Genomic DNA, 22,538 nt, shown 5'->3' with positions numbered 1-22,538 from the left:
GGGTGCCTTTAAGCTCTCCATCTCATACTTCATCATCTTTTATAGCGTTGAGTCACCACAGGCCGTATTTTACCAGATTGGTTGAAGAATCTTCCTCTTTTTCTTGTTTCCTTCTTCAGCCGATTTCCCGTTGTCGTTTCTGCTGTTTCCTTAAGTGTTCATCACTCCTGGTACCATGTTGTGTTCTGTGGCCTTGCTGTAGCAATGATGCTCACAGGACTGTGGATGAGTTACTTAGAATGATGATTTATTATTCAAAACGTGGAAGGGTAACATGCAGAATGCTATACAGCCTAGGTTGCTCTGGAGCTACCCTATGTGCAACTGTCCTTGTGTACGTCTTAGTACCAACTGATGAGTCTGCCACATCACGTGACCAAGGTCTATGCCACCAGCTGATTGGAGATCACATTGCTATCTGCAAACAATCTTATTCACAGACATATCACCACAAAAGGTAGCAAGCAAGAATAGTGGGTGTGGAACAAGATCTGTACTTGTACATTGACGCTAACTATGTCACCAATCTGATGAAGGGAATTATAATTAAACTGTTTTGCTGTTATACCAAAGAGCACTGTAGTGAGCTTCACTCTACAATAGTAAAATGTTCAACTCTTTTGGACAGTTTGTGTACACCTTCCAAGGGAAGAAAACATTTCATATATTTATGGTGAACAATGTCTAATGAAGCAGCCACAGGAGACAATTGGTGACAGGGAGGGAGAGTAGAATTCTTCAATGCCAAGCAAAGCAGTGAATGGACCAGTGGCTGATTGATGCGATGTGGCCAACAACATGAGGAAAAGGAATATTTTTTTCTATGCACAGCAAAGGTTAACTTGTGCTGTTAAATTCCTTAACCCCCCCCCCCCCCCACCCATGCACACACACACAGTAGTTTGCACAAATTTCAGGGGAGTGTTAGAGGCAGGTTTGGAATGATCTGGAATGGGAGACCCCAGAGGTAGGATGGGAGGGAATGGGACATGGACATAAAGATTGGCAGGTTGGGACAGATAAATATCAAACAAAGAGGCAGTGATGCGAGGGGGAGATGATGATCAAATCAGTTGGTGGAGTTCAGCTGAGGACAGCCTCCAGAGAGCAACTGTGAGGAGACTGTCAGTGGAAAGTTACATCTTTTGTTTGGGAATTAGGCCAGAATCTTATCCTGGGGTTACAATGGAGCCTATATGGGGGTTGGAACAGCGGACATGTACAGGTAATAATGTGGCCTAGGAGGTAAAAAAAAAATCAAGAATGTTATAATTTGGATGAAGACCTGAAATGATTCTCGTGCAGCACAGAATCAAGCAGTGGCTGATTTACAGTCAGACTGAAAACACAGCTTGAACTTTCCAGCTGTTCACGCTGGTCGGATCTTCTGGTGGTGCCGACGGTGCAGCCCCGCCATGGTTTCCCAGCGGTGAGAGGCACATTCAATGGGAAACCCCATTAACAACATCAGGACCAGAAGGTCCCGCCGCCTCTGCAAAACACGTGGCTGGCTGTGCAGACAATCCCCCCCCCCCCCCCCCCAGAACTTGAAATATTCTTGCGTCACAGCCTGTCACACGAACAGGAAAACCTTGGCCAGAATACTCCGACTGTTGGGATTCTCTTTTCCCGTTGGCAGCGCACCCCCACCCGCAGGTTTCCCGGCAGTGTGGGGTGGTGTCAATGAGTAATCCCGTTGACAAGCGACGGAGAGAGAGAACCCCCTGCCTGCGAACTGCATGCAGCCGGGAAACCTGTGACTGGGATACCAGAGAATCCCACTGCTTATTAGAAGTGTGTCAAGTCAGGTATCTCTCGTGTGGTACAATTAATATGGAAAACATATGTGAATGTTGTGAACATCAAACTTTTGAATGGAAAGCAGACAGTGCAGTTGACAAGCTCTTTCCACTGGCAGGATCTTCTGGACCCGCCAAAGTCGATCGCTGCGTGTGTTCTCCGGCAATGGGACGGGCGAGCCATGCAAATTGCCATTGACTTTAGCGGGACTGGAAGGTAAAGTCGCCATAGTCCCAGATGACCATAGGCTGCCTTCCCCTTTGAGGGGAAGAATTGACTGGTGGTGATTTCACCTGAGGATCACCAGCTCAGGCAAGGGGCAAGGTTGAGAAGGCGGGATCTTCGTGAATAACCTCAGCCAGAACGGGGGTTGAATCCACGCTGCTTGCCTTACTCTGCATCACAAACCAGCTGGCTATCTAAGTGAGCTAAACCAATTCTGGCGGCAGCCAATGGTGAACCTCCACTGGGGTGGGGGCGCGGAAAGTTCCAACCCATATATTTATATATACAGTAGAATAAATTTGCTTTACATTGCACATTTGGAGTTTTCTGAGTCTCATTTAGTATCTGACATGCAACACTAATTATTTATTTTTTTTAAAAATAATTTTTATTGGAATTTTTTACAGAAAATATAAAAATATAACAACAAGTATAGCAACAAGCAGTAATATGCAACTAACAGCCCCATAACACCCACAATTCCCCCCATACCGTAACATCACATGTATCACACTCCCCCCACCCCCCCCAACAAGAGAACTTAACCATAAATTAAAATTAAATAAATCAAATTTAAATAAAATAAGCAAACATAATCAACGTCCCCCCTCCCCCCACCCCCCCGGGTTGCTGCTGCTACTGTCCCAGTACCCTATCGTTGAGCCAGAAGTCGAGGAAAGGTTGCCACCATTTAAAGAACCCTTGCACCGATCCTCTCAGGGTGAATTTAACCTTCTCAAGCTTAATGAAGCCCGCCATGTCATTGATCCAGGTCTCCACGCTTGGGGGCCTCGCGTCCTTCCACTGTAGCAAAATCCTTCGCCGGGCTACTAGGGACGCAAAGGCCAGCACACCAGCCTCTTTCGCCTCCTGCACTCCCGGCTCTACCCCAACCCCAAAGATCGCGAGTCCCCATCCTGGCTTGACCCTGGATCCCACCACCCTTGACACCGTCCTCGCCACCCCCTTCCAGAACTCCTCCAATGCCGGGCATGGCCAGAACATATGGGCATGGTTCGCTGGACTCCCCGAGCACCTGACACACCTATCTTCACCCCCAAAGAACCTACTCATCCTCGTCCCAGTCATGTGGGCCCTATGCAGCACCTTGAATTGAATGAGGCTAAGCCGCGCACACGAGGAGGAAGAATTTACCCTCTCCAGGGCATCAGCCCATGTCCCGTCTTCGATCTGTTCCCCCAGTTCCCCCTCCCACTTCATTTTCAGCTCCTCTACTGACGCCTCTTCCACCTCCTGCATAAGCTTGTAGATATCGGATATCTTCCCCTCCCCGACCCAGACCCCCGAGAGCACCCTGTCACTCACCCCCCTCGCGGGGAGCGCAGGGAATCCCTCCACCTGCCGTCTAGCAAATGCCTTTACCTGCAGATATCTAAACATGTTTCCCGGCGGGAGCCCAAATTTCTCCTCCAACTCCCCCAGGCTCGCAAACCTTCCGTCGATAAACAGGTCCCTCAGCTGTCTAATGCCCGCTCTATACCATCCCCGAAATCCCCCATCCATGTTCCCCGGGACGAACCTATGGTTTCCCCCTAACGGGGCCTCCATCGAGCCCCCCACTTCTCCCCTATGTCGCCTCCACTGCCCCCAAATCTTGAGGGTAGCCGCCACCACCGGACTCGTGGTATACCTCGTGGGAGGGAGTGGCCACGGCACCGTTACCAGGGCCCCCAGGCTTGTATCCCCACAGGACGCTCTCTCCATCCGTTTCCATGCTGCCCCCTCCCCCTCCATCACCCACTTACGCACCATCGACACGTTGGCCGCCCAGTAGTACCCCGAGAGGTTGGGCAACGCCAGCCCCCCCCCATCTCTACTCCGCTCCAAGAAGACCCTCTTCACCCTCGGGGTGCCATGCGCCCAAACAAATCCCATGATGCTGCTGGTCACCCTTTTAAAAAAGGCCCTAGGGATAAAGATGGGCAAGCACTGGAAGAGGAACAAGAACCTCGGGAGAACCGTCATTTTGACGGATTGCACTCTGCCCGCCAGCGATAGCGGCACCATGTCCCACCTTTTAAATTCCTCCTCCATCTGTTCCACTAGTCTGGTGAAGTTAAGCTTATGAAGAGCCCCCCAACTCCTGGCCACCTGCACCCCCAGGTACCTGAAACTCTTCACTGCCCTCCTGAAGGGGAGCCTCCCAATTCCCTCCTCCTGATCTCCCGGGTGCTCTACAAATACCTCGCTCTTTCCTAAGTTCAGCTTATAGTCCGAGAATCCCCCAAGCAACACTAATTATTAACAGTCAATAATTTACGTAAGTTGCGATTCTCCCAAAAGGGTACAAAGTCCCCAGCGAGCGTTTTAGCCGTAGTGTTGAAAAACACATGGCTATTCAATGTGACTCGCATTGAATAAGGGGCCTGAATGGGAATGCGCGGCCGAGGCCACACACAGCCCCGTTTTGAACAGTGGGTAGCTTTGCTCAGCGGAACTCCCCATTGTAGCGAGAAATCAGAGTCCCAATCTCCGAGGCCCACGAAACAATCACTGACCTCACCCCCCCAGCCTGAACACAATATGGGATGGACCCCAGAGCTCCGCCGTACCCCCTCAATACCCATGGCAGGCAACCCCAGCCCGATCATGCGTGTGCAAAATAATGCCAGCCGGGCACCTTGACAGTGCCCATGTCAGCTGGCACCTGGGCACCTTGGCAGTGCCAGGCTGGCACCAGATGACACTGCCAGGGTACCCAGCTGGCACCTGCAATGCCAGGGCACCATCCTACCCAAAGGACATGCAGCTGGGTGCCTCCCAGCCCCTGGGAGACCCCCATTAGTGTCATTCCGTCTGGTCCCTGTTTGTGGGGCCCAGTATCCAACAGCGTTCCGATGAGGACCCGAGGCAAAGGGATTGAATCCCAAAGCCTCAGATACCTCAGGAATCTGCGCATTAGAGTGAGGTTACTGACTTACTCTAATATGCAGATTTGCTAAAAGTGATCTTTTAAAAGACACCGCCACGTCTCGCGAGATTGCATTGAGATTGGAGCAGGGTCTCCTGGCTGTCAATGTTTTTTCCAGCGCAGCGTGGCCGTTGGAATCCCCTGATAGGTTTTTTTGGACTTTGTTTACCTTCATTAACATTGCCTACAATAGTTTGGTTTGTCATTGGATTTCTTTGAGCTTGTCAGTGGAAAATAATTCCCTACTGTGCCCCACAAAGTGTTAATCAGTAATATTGTCAATCAGCCACTTTTTAATTCCGTGTTCCTCACTCCCATCTTCAAATTATCCTTCTAATATGAACCTGGGTCTGTGGAGAGACACTGTACTCATGTGGCCTGATAGCTCAGCACTGTCTATGTAGCTGACTAAAATGTTGCATACTTAAGGGAATTTTCTTTTGGATTAACATCCTTTTGTAGTTATTATTCATTCATGGGATGTTGGTGATGTTGGCAAAGCCAGAATTTTTTGCCTATCTATGATTGCTTGTGCGAAAGTCGTGGTGTGCTACCTTATTGATAGAATCCCTACAGTGAAGAAGGAGGCCATTTGGCCCATCAAATTTGCACTGAGCCTCCGAAAGAGCACCTTGCCTAGGCCCATCCCCCTGCCCTCTCCCTGTGACACACCTAAGCTGCCCATCTTTGGACACGAAGGGGCAATTTTTATCATGGCCAATCCACCTAACCTGCAAATCCTTGGTCTGTGGGACGAAACCGGAGCACCCAGATTAAACCCACACAGACACAGGGAGAACATGTCAATTCCACACAGACAGTCACCCAAAACGGGAATCAAACCCAGGTCCCTGGCATTGTGAGGCAGCAGTGCTAACCACTGTACCACCGTGTCTTCTAGAACCACTGTTCCACAGGAACTTCCACAGTGCTATTAAGTAATGAGTACCAGGATGTTGACCCAGGACATAAGAGGGAAAAGTGAAATTTATCCAAATCAGGATAGTCTGAGATGGAAGGGAACTAGCAGATGGTTCTGTTCTCATGCACCTGCTGCCCTTGTCCTTCTGGGCAATGGAGATTCTGACCCCCCCCCCCCCCCCCCCACAGCGTATTTTCCGATGGCGAAGGTGGGATCTTCCAAAATGGATGGTGTTTTGTATGTCTCGCCCAACCGCCAGTGAACCTTCTGTGGGGAGGGGTCGCCTTCGGCAGGAAGGGCCAGAAAATCTTGCACAGTGGGTTTGGAAGGTGCTACTGAATTAATGTAATTTTGCTGAATTAAATTCTGAATGGAATGGGTACTCAATTATTATAATTTTTATTTGACAATTGTAAGTTTGGATTTAATGGTCAGAAGCTAGGTTTCTCTTAAAAAGACAACACTAGGCTTATCCCATAAATTGGATCTCCTTGTCCATGGGTGATAACTGGACCATACTGGAGCAATCCACCACCATCATTGCAGGCCAAAAGGTCTTTGAGATATTTTGCTGAGTTCTGTTTTCAGAGAGAGTGGTGGGTTAATTTTTGTATTTGCAGGTAATTTTATTTCATTGATAAACAATAAAAATTTAGAAGAATCAGATCACTGACCACCTTGGGGCGTTCGATATTATTTAGCTTATAGTGTGAGGTTGGTGGACCTGTAGCGCAGTAGGTAGCATCCTGGCCTCTGAGCCAGAACTCTGGGTTCATGTCTCACCCAGGACTTGATGGTCAAGGAAGGTGCACTCACAATGCGGCCAAACAGGTTGAGTGTCTACGTGCAAATCCTTTGGAACACACCAATGGCTGGCAGTAAGAGCGGGAGAGGGGGATCAAGGGTTATGAGAAAAAGGCAGGAGAATGGGTATGAGAAACATATCAGCCATGATTGAATGGCAGAGCAGACTCGATGGGCCGAATGGCCTAATTCTGAACTTATGTCTGATGGTTTCATGGAGAGACACCTGATCAGCCACACTGATGTAGACTGGCGCCCCCTTCAAGCTATAAGCCCCCAGCAACGGACTAGCAACTTGTTCCAGGAGTTACTAGCTATGGAAACAGTTGAAGGTCTGCCTGAGTGCACCACTAGGTGTGAGAAGAGAATTGGAATTATAGTATGAGGAGGTGCAGTTAGCTGCCCAACAATGTACGTGAAGGAAGTGCTGGATAAATAACTTTTTAGTAAAGGCGCTGAGAATTAGTAAAGAGAAGTAAAGATAGGTCATTGTGCTGTATTACCCATTATTACGGGCCAGGGTTTAGAGAACCCCAAAGTATATCATGTAGTTCACCTGACCCACAACTTTAAATAGATTTTGGTTATGGGGGGTACAAGGGCCCACTTCACAGGTGTGGCGCAACAGAGAACTAAAAGTATGTTTAAACAAAAACAATGTTTATTCTATGAATCCAGTTAACATTTTATAAACACACAGTAAACATCCTATCAACTACCAACCCCACCAATACAGTACTCTATATGTAACCCTTAATACCTTTCCTAGCAACATCCATAAGTTAAACCCTTTTGAACAAAGACAGCAAGTTTAAATTCTCTACAGAAACAGGTACTACTTTGAAATCATCAAGTAATCTTTAGATTGCAGAGAGAGGTCATAACATCTTCTTACTGTAAATGCAGCTCTTCACCTCTGAAAATGAAACCAAAAACACACTGCTGCTGCCAGCTCAAAAACGAAAGTAAAAGACAGACAGACAGCCCAGCTCCACCCACACAATGCAACACTGCAGCTATTTGATAAATACACTTTTCTTAAAGGGACTCTCACATGACACCATGGAAATAAATATATTAGCTTGGTAACTGGAGAACTAGCTGGTAGAAGTTATGCTGCAGATTTACAATTTAGACCACACCTAAATTACTGTGAATATTTCTAGTGCTGCGACATTAGCCTCTTGGCCAGGTCGTTATTGTAAATGAGAAGTAGTTCTCAGTTGTCTCACCAGACTGAATAAAGGTTAACTAAGTAAAATAAATAAAGAAGGATACATTGGTCTTGGAGGGAGTGCAGTATCGATTGACCAGAATGATACCTGGACTTCAAGGTTTAAATTGCAAGAAGAGATCATACAAACTATCCTTACTTTCCCTTGCGATTTGATCAATGTTTTCAAGATATGAAGGGGAACTAATAATGCAGATAGAGACAAACTATTGATGCTGGTTGAGGAGTCTGGGACGAGGAGGCAGTGTTGGAAAACCAAAGCCAGAGCTTTCAGGAGTGAAATTAGGGAACACTTCTACCCACAAAGAGTGGTAGGAGTTTAGAACGCTTTTCCACAAACAGCACTTTATAATAATCTTTATCAGTGTCACAAGTAGGCTTACATTAACATTACAATGAAGTTACTGTGAAAATCACCCAGCCGCCATACTCCGGCACCTGTTCAGATACACAGAGGGACAACTGAGAATATCCAATTCACCTAACAGCACGTCTTTCGGGACTTGCGTGAGGAAACCGGGTCACCCGGAGGAAACCCACGCAGACACGGGGAGAACGTGCAGACTCCGCACAGACAGTAACCTAAGCCGGGAAGCGAACCTGGGACCCTGGTGCTGTGAAGCAACAGTGCTAATCACTGTTCCGGCGTGCCACCCATGTGATGCCAGATTCATTTTTAATTTTAAACTTGAAATTGATAGAGTTTTGTTAGCCAAAGGGATGAAGGGGTATGGCAATGGTGAGTATATGGAAATTATGTTGTGTGGTGTAGTGGTAGACAGAAGCTCTGAATTCAAGTCCCACTTGATGTCCACAGGAGGTGTGTTCATAATGTGGCCGAACAGTTTGATGATCAGCAGGTAAATGCTTCCAATACACTTGTTGGTAGATAGTGAGAGCAGGAGAGTTTCCTAGTCAGCCACATTGCAGAATGAAATGGCAAACCACTACAGTATTTTACCAAGCATAGTCATGGACTAATCCAGTGGAAGTCCTGGTCACCAGCACTCTCTTTGGACATGATACCTGAATGAGAAGTATATGGAATTAGGGTGCAGATTAACTATGATCTCATTGAATGGCAGAACAGGCTTGAGGGACTAAAAGGCCTACCCTGTTAATAAGTTCCCATGCTAAGGTAAACAACTGATGTAAAGTACAGCGTGGGATTTTATTCCATATTGTGAACGTTTACTCAGTCGACTTTAGGGAAGGGGGCATGTAACAGAATGTTCCCATCTAGGTGGAGGTGGGTTCCAGTGCATGCCAGGGGGTAAAGGCCCAGAAAATAATGTCTGGCTAGGATTTGCCCAGCCTCTTCCAGATTCCCCGAGATGGTTTCAGATTCCTGTGAGGGATCCCGGTGAGAAAGCAACTGAGGCGATTAGAAAGACAATTGAGAGCCTTTATGACCTTGAATTCCTTCTTTTGCAATATAACACAGCTTTCCGCACTCTGTCTGGCACTCTCCGATGATCTCTCAGGATCAGTGAGGTGAATGCATAATGGGAAGAGGTTTCTCAGTGAAACTCACAAGCTGGGGAGGCTTTGAGTAGTTAACACTGAAGAGCTCCACCCACAGCTATTCAGAGACTCCGGTTCAAAGCACTTCTTCTGAGAGTGTGCTTTCATTGCTTGACAGGTGATTGCCAACTTGGAAGGAACTTCACCTCTCTTACACTTTACTCAACGCCAACTACTGTTAATGGGCCAGGGTTTAGAAAACTCCAAAGTATATCATGGAGTTTACCTGACCTACAACTTTTAATAGATTTTGGTTATGCGGAGCACAAGAGCCCACTTTCCAGGTGTTATACAACAGAGATCTTAAGTATTTTTAAACAAAACGATGTTTATTCTATGAATTCAGTGAACATTTTATAAACACACAGTAAACATTTTATCAACTACCAACCCAACTACCACCCCCCCCCCACAGATACAGTGTTCTATATCTAATCCTTAATAACTTTCCTAACAACATCCATAAGCCAAACTCCCTCTTTAACAAAGAAGTAGGTATAAATTCTTTTCACAAGACAGTTATCACTTTAAATTATCAAGTGAGCTGGACACCTTTTAACATACAGAGAGAGAGACAAAATGAACCTCCCTTGTCTGAATTCAGCTTTCAACTGCCTAAAATGAAAGTAAAACACAAAGCCACAAACAGCTTCAAGCTCAAAACAAAAGTAAAAGCCAGAGAGACAACCCAGCTCCACCCACACAATGACATCACTGCAGCTATTTGATAAACTCCCATTTCTTAAAGGTATACTCCCATGACACTACATTTTCCTACTGCCAGTCTTCAGTGTGGTATAAGAGCACCGTATGTTTTTCTACTTTGCACCTCTACTGTGGGGTAAGAGCTGAAGCCATTTCACTACCAACTGCCTTCTCCTCAATAGAATGACTTTGAACAGGTCAGAGGGGGCAGACACCAAGATCCCGCTGGAAGACAATAAGACCCCAAATATAGGATTTACAGGCAGAGGATCAGGTTTCCTGACATATCTGAACACCAAAGCCTCAGGAATGTCAGGTTCTCAAGGAAAGCCGCTACTGAAATCTGCAGCCTCCTGGAACCAGAGCAGGTGGCCACGCATTGGCAATAGCAAATAATGTCACTGGAGAGCCACCCCTGTCCCTCCACGCCCCTGTCCCTCACCAATTTCTCTGCAAGGAGGGAAAGCAGAGAGGTGTGAGCACCGTGTGTGGATAAGAGGGAAGGACACCATTTGTGAAAAGCATCTGTGAGGCACAGGTATGAGAAGCCAAGAGGCTGAAGGTGAGTGTGAGTGTTGGCTACTCGCTTGGGGATGTGAGGTATCTAAGGAGAGTGCACTGCATGGAGCTGCAGGGTGTGTTGTCCTCAGGCATGCTGTGCTGAAGAATAATGGGCAATTCAAAGTGTGAAGCTAGGTGACAAAGTGTAATCCCAATTCTATGTCTTGAGGTCCTGGATCCTATTGGCGAATTGTCTCCAGGTTGGAGGGACCACATGTCTGCTACTGACTTCCTTGGATAATTAGAATAGAACAGAATGCCTACACTGCAGAAGGAGGCCATTTTTCCCATCGAATTTGCACTGACATTCGGAAAGAGCATTTTACCTCGACCCACTACTCCACACCATCCCCGTATCGCCGTGCATTGATCGTGGCCGATCCACCTAACAGTCTTTGGACTGTGAGAGGAAACTGTAGCACTCGGAGCACCAACCCAAGCACGGGGAGATTGTGCAAACTCCACACAGACAGTCACCCAAGGCCGGAATCGAACCTGCAACCCCAGCACTGGGCAGCAGCGCTAAGCACTATGCCACTGTGCTGCCTGCATTTTCAATGACACAGTCCAGGCATGACAGATCAAGTTGCCTCCTTCTTTGGCATATGATTCTATAATGAATGAATGAGTTGTCCTTTTTTGTTAAACAGTCCAGTTGTCATGCACGCCTGGGGGACTTTGCAGTTGATGATGTCATAGAACAGAATCCCTATAGTGCAGAATGAGGCTATTCAGCCCATCAAGTCTGCACTGACCTCCTAAAGAGAACCCTATCTAGGCCCACTACCCCGCCCTATCCCTGTAGCCTCACCTAACCTTCCCATCTTGGGAAACTAAGGGGCAATTTAGCATGGCCAATCCACCAATCCTGCACATCTTTGGACTGTGGGAGGAAACCGGAGCATCCGGAGGAAACCAACACAGACACGGGTAGAACGTGCAAACTTCACACAGTCACCCAAGGCTGGAATCGAACCCGGGTCCCTAGTGCTGAGGCAGCAGCGCTAACTACTGTGTCACCGTGTACTTGTTTCCAACTCTGCTTGATTGGAGAATTTTTAATCCCTTCCAGTCCTAGGAAGAGCTCAGCTGACTTCAGCCATTCCCATCCTGCAGCAGGAGCTGATGGTAAGAGTGCAACACCAAGTGGAGCAGCCTCAGGGTCACCTCTCCATTCCCGTGGTAGCTTCAGCTTCAAAACCCCAAGTGCTGATGAGCTCTCGTAAACCCGGTGCCCCTTGATTTATAGGTCCCCAACCGGAAAATTATCCTGCCGTTCTGGCAGGAACTGAGTGCACAAGATTCCATCCATGGCATGCGGGAACAATGGACACGATTGACAAAAAGGCATGTTCTTGTTTTCTCACATTCTCTCCATGAAGAATCACAGCCCCCATTCTGTGATCTGTTCCTGCTTAATGTCCTGTATCACCACATGCCATCTGACTATTGACATACCTGGTGGTGCTCTGAGGCAAACAGCTGGCCCAAACACTATCACTTAATTGAGAGTGTTGGAGTATACGTGTGGAGAATTCAAATGTCCAATTAGTGACCATTACTTGGGGCTGTAAGAAGGCAAAGGGCAATTTGTTTGAGAAGGGTTGAGCATGTAATTTACTCTTATTATGCCTGTTTAAGTTTGCTAAGCTCTATCATTACACATGAACTCCACGGTAAGCCATAAAGTGGGCCCCGCATATAAAGGAAAAACAAATTTCCGAACTCGGCAATAGGTGTTAATGGGTTAAAGAAAAATGCAGGATGAATAAGCAGCTGATTAACCTACTTTTGATTCTAAAAGCAACTGTGTACTGTGCACAGCATGCCGATACAGTGGGCTGAAAGGATGGGGGAGGAGGGGGCAACGGCTCTTTCTCCCCCAACCCACTGTAAGGAAAGTCAATGTGGAGCCAGCATGCTCCATGCAGACCCGCCCTGCAGCCATATAGCGGCTAAACAGAGGCCAAACGATACTTACTCCCCCTCATCTGGGGAGGAAGTTTGCCCCCTGGAGCTGGTGGACCAAACCTATTGGCCCGGCAGCTCCTTCAGGTCCGACAGTGCCAAGAACACATTAGTGGCAACTGCAAGGGCTACAGGAGATGAAGTAAGAAGGCCCAAGGACCCCCAGAGCAGGTAAGTCCCATGTCTTGAGCAGAGCGAGGAGGGTAGGGGTGTGGGAGGGGAGGGGTAGGATTAAGGCTGCAGGCAGAGAGAAAGGAAGGTGGGGTTCGATCTTGGGGGGAGGGGCTACCCTTTGAGTGACAAAGGGCCACCTCCGAAGAGCAAAAGAGGCTCCCACCCCTTCCCATCACCTGAAGAATTTTCTTTTTAAATTGGGCTGCCCACACCTGCCCAGATTCCCATGTCAAACATCTTGATGTGGGCAGTGTATTAAAAGGATCAATTTGCTTGATAGTAAGCAAGGTAGGTCTTGTGCTGGCCTTGTGTTGGCTGGCCTTAGTTCAGCACCTCGCAGCAGACCAGGGGTGGAATTCTCCGACCCCCTGCAGGGTCGGGGAATCGCCCGGGGCCAGCTAAATCTCACCCCCGCCGTGGCCGGAATTCTCCGCCACCCGGGAATTGGCGGGAGCAGGAATCACGCCGCGCCGATCAGCGTGCCCCCCGCAGCGATTCTCCGGCCCGCGATGGGCCGAAGTCCCGCCGCTGACAGGCCTCTCCCGCTGGCAGGAATTGGAGCACCTCTGGTGCCAGCAGGATTGGCGGCGCGAGCGGGCCCCCGGGGTCCTGGGGGGTGCGCGTGGCGATCGGACCCCGGGGGGGGGGGGCCTGGCCCGCGATCGGGACCCACCAATCGGTGGGCGGGCCAGTGCCGTGGGGGCACTCTTTTTCTTCCGCCGCCGCCACGGCCTCCACCATGGCAGAGGCGGAGGAGACCCCCTCCACCGCGCATGCGCCGGTGGTGATGTCAGCGGCCACTGACGCACTGGCGCATGCGCGAACTGGCGAATGCCTTTCAGCCAGCCCCGACGCCAGGCGGCGGGTGACAAAGGCCGTTGGCACCGGTTTTGGCGCCAGTCGGCGCGGCACCAACCACTCCGTCACGGGCCTAGCACCTTTGGGGAGGTCAGATGCTGGAGTGGTTGGCACCACTCCGCAACGCCGAGACCGCCCGCCCCGCCGGGTAGGGGAATTGCACGGGGCTGGCGTAAGTCCCGCCCCCGCCGTGGCTGGACTTCTCCGCCACCCGGGAATCGGCGGGAGCGGGAATCACGCCCCGCCGATCAGCGTGCCCCCGCGGCGATTCTCCGGCCCGCGATGGGCCGAAGTCCCGCCGCTGACGTGCCTCTCCCGCCAGCGGGAATTGGAGCACCTCTGGTGCCAGCGGGATTGGCGGCGCGAGCGGGGTCCTGGGGGGGGGGCGCGTGGCGATCGGACCCCGGGGGGGGGGCCTGGCCCGCAATCGGGGCCCACCAATCGGCGGGCGGGCCAGTGCCGTGGGGGCACTCTTTTTCTTCCGCAGCCGCCACGGCCTCCACCATGGCAGAGGCGGAGGAGACCCTCTCCACCGCGCATGCGCCGGAGGTGACGTCAGCGGCCGCTGACGCACTGGCGCATGCGCGAACCGGCGAAGGCCTTTTGGCCAGCCCCGACGCCGGACGGCCGGCGCCAAAGGCCGTTGGCGCCGGTTTTGCCACCAGTCGGCGTGGCGCCAACCACTCTGGTGCAGGCCTAGCACCTTTGGGGAGGCCAGATGCTGGAGTGGTTGGCGCCACTCCGCTATGCCGGGACCCCCCGCCCCGCCGGGTAGGGGAGAATCCCGACCCAGGAAGCTAACGCTATTCAAGACTGAGCATGCATGCCAGTACTCTGGGCATTCCCACTCTCATGTGTCTCATGGGATGTGTTATTGGGACATGTAAAAGGATGGTGAACGAGAGGGCACAGATTTGAAGTAGTTGGTAAAAGAAGTGAAGGCGACATGAGGAAAAGCCTTTTCACACAGTGACTAGTTAAGGTGAGGAATGCACTGCCTGAGAATGTGGTGGAGGAAGGTTCAATTGAAGCATTAAAAAGGGAATTAGACTGTTATCTGGAAAAGAAGAATGTGCAGGGTTACGGGGAGATGTCAGGGGAAATTACATTAGGTGAATTGCTCAGTCAGAAAGCGGGTGTAGACATAATGGGACAAATGGCCTCCTTCTGCAATTTAATACTTCTCTGATTCCTTGACTCACCTGTCTGATTTGAACTGAAATGTTATGTGCCCGGTATTTTACAAATGACTACAAATCAAACCAATGCTTTTGTTACCAGATGCATACAGCACTCATCCCCTTTGGTCACAACATTAGTAGGAAAGAAGTGTTTGTAGATATGCATGCTGCCAATTATTATACGTGAAGGCATAATGGTACAGACAAAATGAAGTACTTTGTCTCTTTTACTCTTGTAGGAGGAGATGCATAACTGGATCCACAATCTCAACATCGCAATAACAGAACATGACAAGCCCCAGAGTACAAGACATGGTGAAGTCAGGGCACATACCCTACCTCTCCCAACTGTGATCGCTCCAGAAACAAGCCCTGGCAAAAAGGACAAGGAAAAAAGATTTAGCCTCTTTGCGAAAAAGAAGTGATCATCATTAAAAGAAGAAAATAAAATGTTTAGTGCCTAATTTACAAAATGGTGGCAGTGCTCAAACTGCACCAATGGTGGTGAGGGCGGGGAAACAAGTTTCTGCAAATGTAAATATGCATTTCACCTTTATAGAGAGTGACGAGAAAGCAATTTTTTTTTTTAGATTTACTGAAATGGTGCACGTTATACCAAACAAGAAAAAAATGCTGAGAATTATTTTTAAATGATTTACAGTGTTCCGTGGTACTTTTGTGAAACTGCAACACATTTACTTTCCCAGAGTAAATTCTTACAGTCCTTGCTAATGGCCGAAATATGTTAATTGAGATTAAATAGAGCTTTAAGATCACAGCGAGTTACCCAGACGCTTTCTTGCTTATTGTATTAGGCTAGCCGTTTAAACATTCTGTGAAGCAATTAGTGAAAAATGAGACTCCAGCAATTGTGTTTAAATTAAAATTGCCACCACCAAAGAATATTTTTGAAGAAGAGCATTTAACTTGTTAAGTTGAGGCCGATGTTTTCCAGAGTTAGAAGAAGTTATGGTATTATTGAGCATGAAACCATGTAAGTTTGGTGAATGTAAGTGGTTCCTCTTAGAAATGGTTAAAATGCCAAGTTTGTACTGTAAACATCAAGAGTTGAAGCATATATATTCTGTATGTTTTGGCACATGCTTTTCTGGTATTGTCATAGATTACATTTTAGCAAATTAAGAGTTTTATCAAATTTGTAAGAAGCTTTTTCTGGTCCAACTGCCTTCATGGTGTAAGAGTTCATTTGGCCACTGTGACATGGTTAAATGGGTTTAGGACGATTCCATCTGTTCATTATTTCTAGAAAGATCAAGCATGTTCTGTTGGAAAATCTTCACCAACATGTACAATCTCGACACACACACTGATCAGAAAAGTCACTGCCTTTATATATATATATATATATATACATATAGCTTTTTAAAATATCGGTTGTTTGCAAACAAAGGGCTTCCCACTCAGGCTGCATTCACATTTCTTTTAACTGTATTAAAAGACACAATTGCCTATTTGTTTTCAAGATGGTAAACATGTCTAACCTGGTATTCTTGATTAATTGCTGCAGAAGCCCTTTCAGTATTCAAATTGAATTATACACACCATAGTAATGGAAGTTGGGGAAAAAAAATCAATGTGTACACGTAAAAGGTGCTTGCTTTTTTATTTTTGTTTGAATCATGCTTTCCTTCTATCTTTTACTTGATTGAATTTTTTCATTTTTGATGACAGTTTTGTTGTGAAACGGGAAAATGTGACAAGCGATTTAGGTTTACTGTTGTAATTTGTTTTGATATGGCATTAAGTTCAAGCAGATTAAGTTTTATCAGATCAAGCACAATCTGTGCATTACCCCAGTAAAGTTGCAAATCTCAGTGGGATTTTGTTTCGATAATAATCCCTTTTTTACATAAAAAATATAGGTTAAACAAATCTTTGGGCTCTTTTCTCATATCTCAGTGTTAGAGACTTGCAGCAACAAGTTTTGCATTGAAGGCAGATGTCTGTACTAACTTCAGGCATTCTATACAACAGCTGGCCCCTCAAAGTAGGGTCAAATATGAATCATTATTATATTACTGGGACTATCATCAAGTGGTCACTAAGGCAAGGTGATCATTAAGACACAACTTCAATCACGATGAAAGAATAGGTGTATTATGGCAGAAAGAATCATAAAGTGCCAGTTTGATATAATGAGGTATGATTGGACCTCATTGGCAGGCCCTTTGACCTTCAGGGATGCAACAATTACAAATTGTTTGCTGCAGTCTGTTTTACCTGTGTAGCATATGTACAAACATGTTAACAGAAGTTGGCTTGAGCTACTGACCCAGTTGATTTAATTCTTAACCAGTGAAATATTTTGACAAATGTCGGACAGTACCTCACCAGTGCCCTTTAGACTATTGCCATAGTAGGGTACCACTGATGTCCAGGATTCATAAAGAGTTAACCTCATCTCACACTTCCTCACATACTTAAAGAGTGTTAAATAGGTGTGCATATTTTTAACAGGCTATAACGTTGATTCTGTTTCAATCCGAAGTATTTGATAGGCAGATGATGGCATAGGGAATTACAGTAAGTAAATTGAAAAGATGCATTTTGGGGTGCGGAGTTGCTTTAGTGCTGGTCTGTATTTGAGTGATGCAACCATTGTGCAAGGGGCTGCAGATATGTCTACCCAAAGCCCAGCTTAAACTATATTAATGTACAGTACTCTGTAGTAAGTAAATAGATGACACATTGGTTTATGAAAGCCAAAATGAACGATGTTGGGACTGGGGAATAAAACATGTTTCTATTTTCTAGCATGCAATATCAGTATCAAACACCTTCAAGTCAGCTTTCTCACTGTCAAATCTACATTACGCTCCACACTGCCCAAAGAATGTGCCTTAAGCCAACCTCAGAAGAGGATCTTATACACCAGAGTGATTTTCTTTTCACTTTGCACACCGCCAAGTTTGTACACGTCAAGAGTTGAAATGTTCTGCACATTTTGGCATATGCTTTTCAGGTATTGCCATAGGTGACCTTTTAGCAAATTAAGAGTTTTATCAAATTCGTAGAAGCTTTTTCTGGTCAAACTGCCTTCATGTTGTTGTAAGAGTTCATTTGGCCACTATGTTTTGTGATGTGGGAAATGTCATGACAGGTTTTCGGTGGGAGTACCGAGTTTGTGCCAAATTGTAGAGTTTTGTATTCGGTGTTTGAGCTTGCCTAATTGGATAAATGATGTTTCTGGTAAATAGGGAATTCTGTTCACTGACAATGGTTAGATTTGAACCCATGTGGCAGAGCTGAAAGAGGAAAATGTTGCATTGTTACATGAACAGTTCTCCTTAATTTTTCCCCCAGTCCCCATTCCAGATGTTCATGTAGCCTGTGAGTAATTCAGCCAATTCAGTGCCAAATTGTGCATCACTTTGTACTGCAGAGCATGCTCCAACTCAGACCTAGGTTGTAAGTGCCCAAACAATTCCAAGCAGAAAAGAAGTGATTTATTCCACTCATCTGTGCTAAATTGAACCCAAATACTAGAGGAGAAAGGGTGCTGTGTTACCCAGTCTTTATAGCAGGAACCTTTGACTGAAGCCAAGATATTCAGCAGCACTAGATCCAAGATGTGTCAATTGTGGTTGTCATTCTTGTATTCCGAGGCTGAATTGGTATCTGAACTTTGGAAATGCTGAATTAGGTTGCATCTTTGAAGTCAAAGTTTTGGTCAATGACAATCTAAAAGATTTAGGACATGACCACACAAATAACAAAGTCACCAAAAGAAAAAAACCTTCAAGACTGTCCGCATTGCCAAACGTGGAAGAACATTCTAGTGGTTTAAGCGCCAATGTTTCTCTTTCAACCTCTTTGCCAGAAGAACTTGGCAACTATATGTAATGTGTAATTGCTTCATCAGCATTCTGAGACTTCTGCAGTATTTTCAGCAACGTGCATTATAACCCTACCCTTAATCAGTGGTGAAGTTGTTCAGTTGAACAGTCCATTAAACAAAACATATTTGAGAAACACTTTTACAACAGTAGGCACTGTATGCTGAATACTTCAAAAAAATGAAATGCTTTTCACCTGAAAATATGGGCTAGGTTCAATTTATACGAAGACACACTCTTTATCAGTCCAGCATGGAGGCACTCCCAGAATGCTGCATCAGAGTAGCACTGTGCAAGTTCATTTTAGAACGTAATTATAATGTCAGAAAATCAAAAGTCTAATTACGTGGGAAAATATGTAAAATGCTAAAATAAGTTAATTAATATCTTTATGCATTAATCAGCCCTCAGTCCCACTGCTCAAGCGCCAAGCATTTGATTACATTCACTCTTAACTGTACCAATTTAGTATTGTACATTGTACTTGTTGCATTCATTCGCACACTGTCTATTTCTCTAAAATGCCATTGTGATCTGATCTTAAATATTGCACAGCTTTATTTTAAAAAAAATGTCAGTAGATCTTGGAAGCATTTTTTTTATTGTTTTAGACACGGGCTGTAAATTGATTCTGTTTTTCTTGAATGTGGTGTAGATTTGGTGCGGCAGTTCATAATGGAATTAAAAAACATCTTATATATTTTAATACTGCATACGCTCATCTCTCAATTTATTTGTCTTTTTCATCTTTTGGGGTTTTTGTTTTGCTTTTTGTGTGATGGTGAACATGCTTGAATGTCTGTTTTTGTGTTACACGCCTGCCCACGAAGCATTTCCAGTTGCAAACCGGTGATTGGCACTTCATTGTAAATGTTACCTTCTGAAAATCAGTTTACTCCTCATGCATGTGTTTCTCCGTTTTGTTGATGCCCACCTTCCCTTTATGCAAAATGGAGAATAATTTAAAGCTAAATGTGTCCGTCCTTGGTTTAATTGAAAACAGACTGTTTTCGAACTTCACGTTGACAGTGTAATGAACTGGTTAATGAATAACCTGGGCAGCCAGTGGATTGTGAGTTAATTGCAGCAGTTAACTTTACGTTTAAATTCCTGAAGTGTGCAGGCTGTAACCTTCCTATTGCAGTCAATACCCTGTTTAAGGAAGAAACAGCTGTCAGGTAACATCTCTATTCTCAATGGTTTCTTAAGATTGGGGTTCCTGAGCAAGATTGCCATTTTAAAATCAAACTCACCTCGAATATAGACAAATGATATGAAGTTTCTTTTAGATTGCTCACACAATATGTCTCGTATGTTGTTACAGCCCTAAATTTACAGCAGTTTACTACATGATCCGACTCTACATGACATGTTGCCCAATTTATGGGAGCCATAGATTCTACACACAAAACTCATTTATGAAAGTTTCAGGTGTCGCACAGATTTAAAAAAAATAAATTTAGAGTACCTAATTAATTTTTTCCAATTAAGGGGCAATTTAGCGTGACCAATCCACCTACCCTGCACATCTTTGGGTTGTGGGGGCGAAACCCATGCAAACACGGGGAGAATGTGCAAACTCCACATGGACAGTGACCCAGAGCCGGGATCGAACCTGGACCTCGGCGCCATGAGGCAGCAGTGCTAACCTACTGCGCCACCGTGCTGCCTGTGTCGCACAGATTTTAGTTAAAGTTTATGTTAAAAATATCCAGAATTCAGTTCACATGCCATTTAACCACTAGGATTTTTTTCTTAGATTTTCAGTTACAGACAAATTAATTGATGTGAAATCTAAATCAAATGATGGTTACTATTGTGACACAGAGCTCATTTATTCAGTAGCAGGCAAGGCAGAAAGTTACAAGTGCCAGACCCTGGTACTTCAGAAGCTAAAATAGCACCTTTTACTAAAGTCTATTTTGTCATCGTTAAAGCCAAAGAATTATTGAACAAGAATGTAAAATGTCTGAAAGTACTGAGGATTACCAGTTGAAAATTGGATGAGGGAAGCACAGCTGTAACACGACCTCGTGTCACCAATTGGGACAATTTACCAATAATAAACTTTCAAGTGCTCAAGTTTCATGACCCAAGATTTATCTGAAGCTTGGGTTCAAACGCGTGCCTCCAAACAATTACTGTGTAAAAAAAAAAAATTATACATACAAAAGTTTATAAGAAGTCCATTTTTATTGGGTTGCCGTTTTTCAGGTCCACTCTCACTTCTACACAATCCAATTACTGTTGAAAATAGAAGCTAGGTTAAGGATTAAATGAATTCAGCTTGATTGTTTTGTATAGCTGGGTTGATTTTCAACTCGTGAAAGGTTACACAAATTTCTCTGAACCAGTAATAATGAGCAGGATTCAAAATAGCCAGGGTCACTTGATTAATTGTTCATCCGTGTTCCACATAAAGGTGGTTTAATGAAAGTTCTATTTATGGTTGACAGCTGTTCGGCTGACAACTCGCAACATTAAATATTAAAAATACATTTTTATTTGGATATCACTTTTAAAGAATGTGGTGATTAAATAAATTGTTAAAAAGGTGTAGTTCAATGTAATAGGCAGCAACTATGAAGGTGCATTGATTTTTGCTTTAATCAGTAAAACTAAAATTGTGTTCGGAATCAAAATACTCATTGGCTCTATTTGGAGGAAGTTAATAAGAACATTTATCTTCTGGAGTGAACATTCTAATGTCTACTTTCCTAAACTAAATTAACACTGACATAGTAAAGCTTTAACTAAGCCAGTTACTGTGTGGTGTCACAAGGTATATTGCATGTTTTTAGGTAATACTAAAAGTTTAGCTGATATTAGGGCTCGTTTAAAGTTAGATCCTGAGATTACTTATTCAATGATGCAACTCTAAGTCAATGTTGTAAATGTGTGGTGTTACTTGTAGTAATGTATTTTACATTTATTACACTAACCTTATTCATTCAGCAAAGTTTGTCTTTGATTAACCAAGCATGGCATTTTACTGCATTTCCGTGTCTCTAAATCTTGCATCTCAACCATTCTTAGTATTGATTATTGCAGACATTTGTCCTGTGTGTGGGGGGGGGGACAAAGTTATTTCTGATTTACATCTAATTTTCATAAATTGCTATTAACAGCCTCAGATCAAAAGAACAAGCACTATTTTCAAGGAATATTAAATCATCCAGCAACATCACATCAAACTTAGACTGCATTGCCCTGTTTTGAGGAGTGTAAAAGTGTAAGCTGCCATAGTTCCAGATGACCATAAGCTGCTTTCCCCATTTGAGGGATAGAGCTAACTGGTGGTGATTTAACCTGAGGATCACCACACCTAAAGTGAGGGCCAAGGTTGAGAAGGTGGGCCTTCATGAATAACCTCAGCCGGTACGGGAATTGAACTCCACTGCTGGTCTCGCCCTGTAACACGAACCAGCTGTCCAGCCAACTGAGCTAAACCGGCTCCCCGAGGAGTGTTACCCACTCATGTGATGTTTGGAAAGGGGTCGTATTTCTGAATGGTCTTCCCCATTTTGCAATCAAAATGTTACCCTTGCCAGAAAGAAACTGATGAAAGTTTGTGAGTGGATTAATGGATAATTAACAGTAATCGATATCCTTTCCTGTTGGGCACAGTAAGCAGTCTTACAACACCAGGTTAAAGTCCAACATGTTTGTTTCAAACACTAGCTTTTCGGAGCACTGTTCCTTCCTCAGGTGAATTGGAGCAGAGTAGACCAATTTAGACCCTCTAACATCTTTCACAATTCTGTTAGATCATGGCTGATCTGTATCTTAACTT

General features: G+C 45.5%; 1 protein-coding gene across 3 annotated transcripts in view; it reads left to right on the top strand.

Annotated features, from left to right (window-relative positions):
* LOC119957194 (spectrin beta chain, non-erythrocytic 1-like) overlaps positions 1-19,456 on the top strand; it is a 277,530-nt gene extending 258,074 nt beyond the window's left edge. For all 3 annotated transcript variants that reach the window (XM_038785009.1, XM_038785026.1, XM_038785016.1), the window contains one exon: positions 15,128-19,456. In XM_038785009.1, the coding sequence (XP_038640937.1) occupies positions 15,128-15,313 (186 nt within the window). In that variant the 3' untranslated portion in view covers positions 15,314-19,456. The remainder of the gene's footprint in view (positions 1-15,127) is intronic.
* Positions 19,457-22,538: the final 3,082 nt, after the last annotated feature.

This window comes from Scyliorhinus canicula, chromosome 2 (genome assembly GCF_902713615.1).
Source record: "Scyliorhinus canicula chromosome 2, sScyCan1.1, whole genome shotgun sequence".
Taxonomy (NCBI): domain Eukaryota; kingdom Metazoa; phylum Chordata; class Chondrichthyes; order Carcharhiniformes; family Scyliorhinidae; genus Scyliorhinus; species Scyliorhinus canicula.
This window is presented reverse-complemented; position numbering and strand designations above follow the sequence as displayed.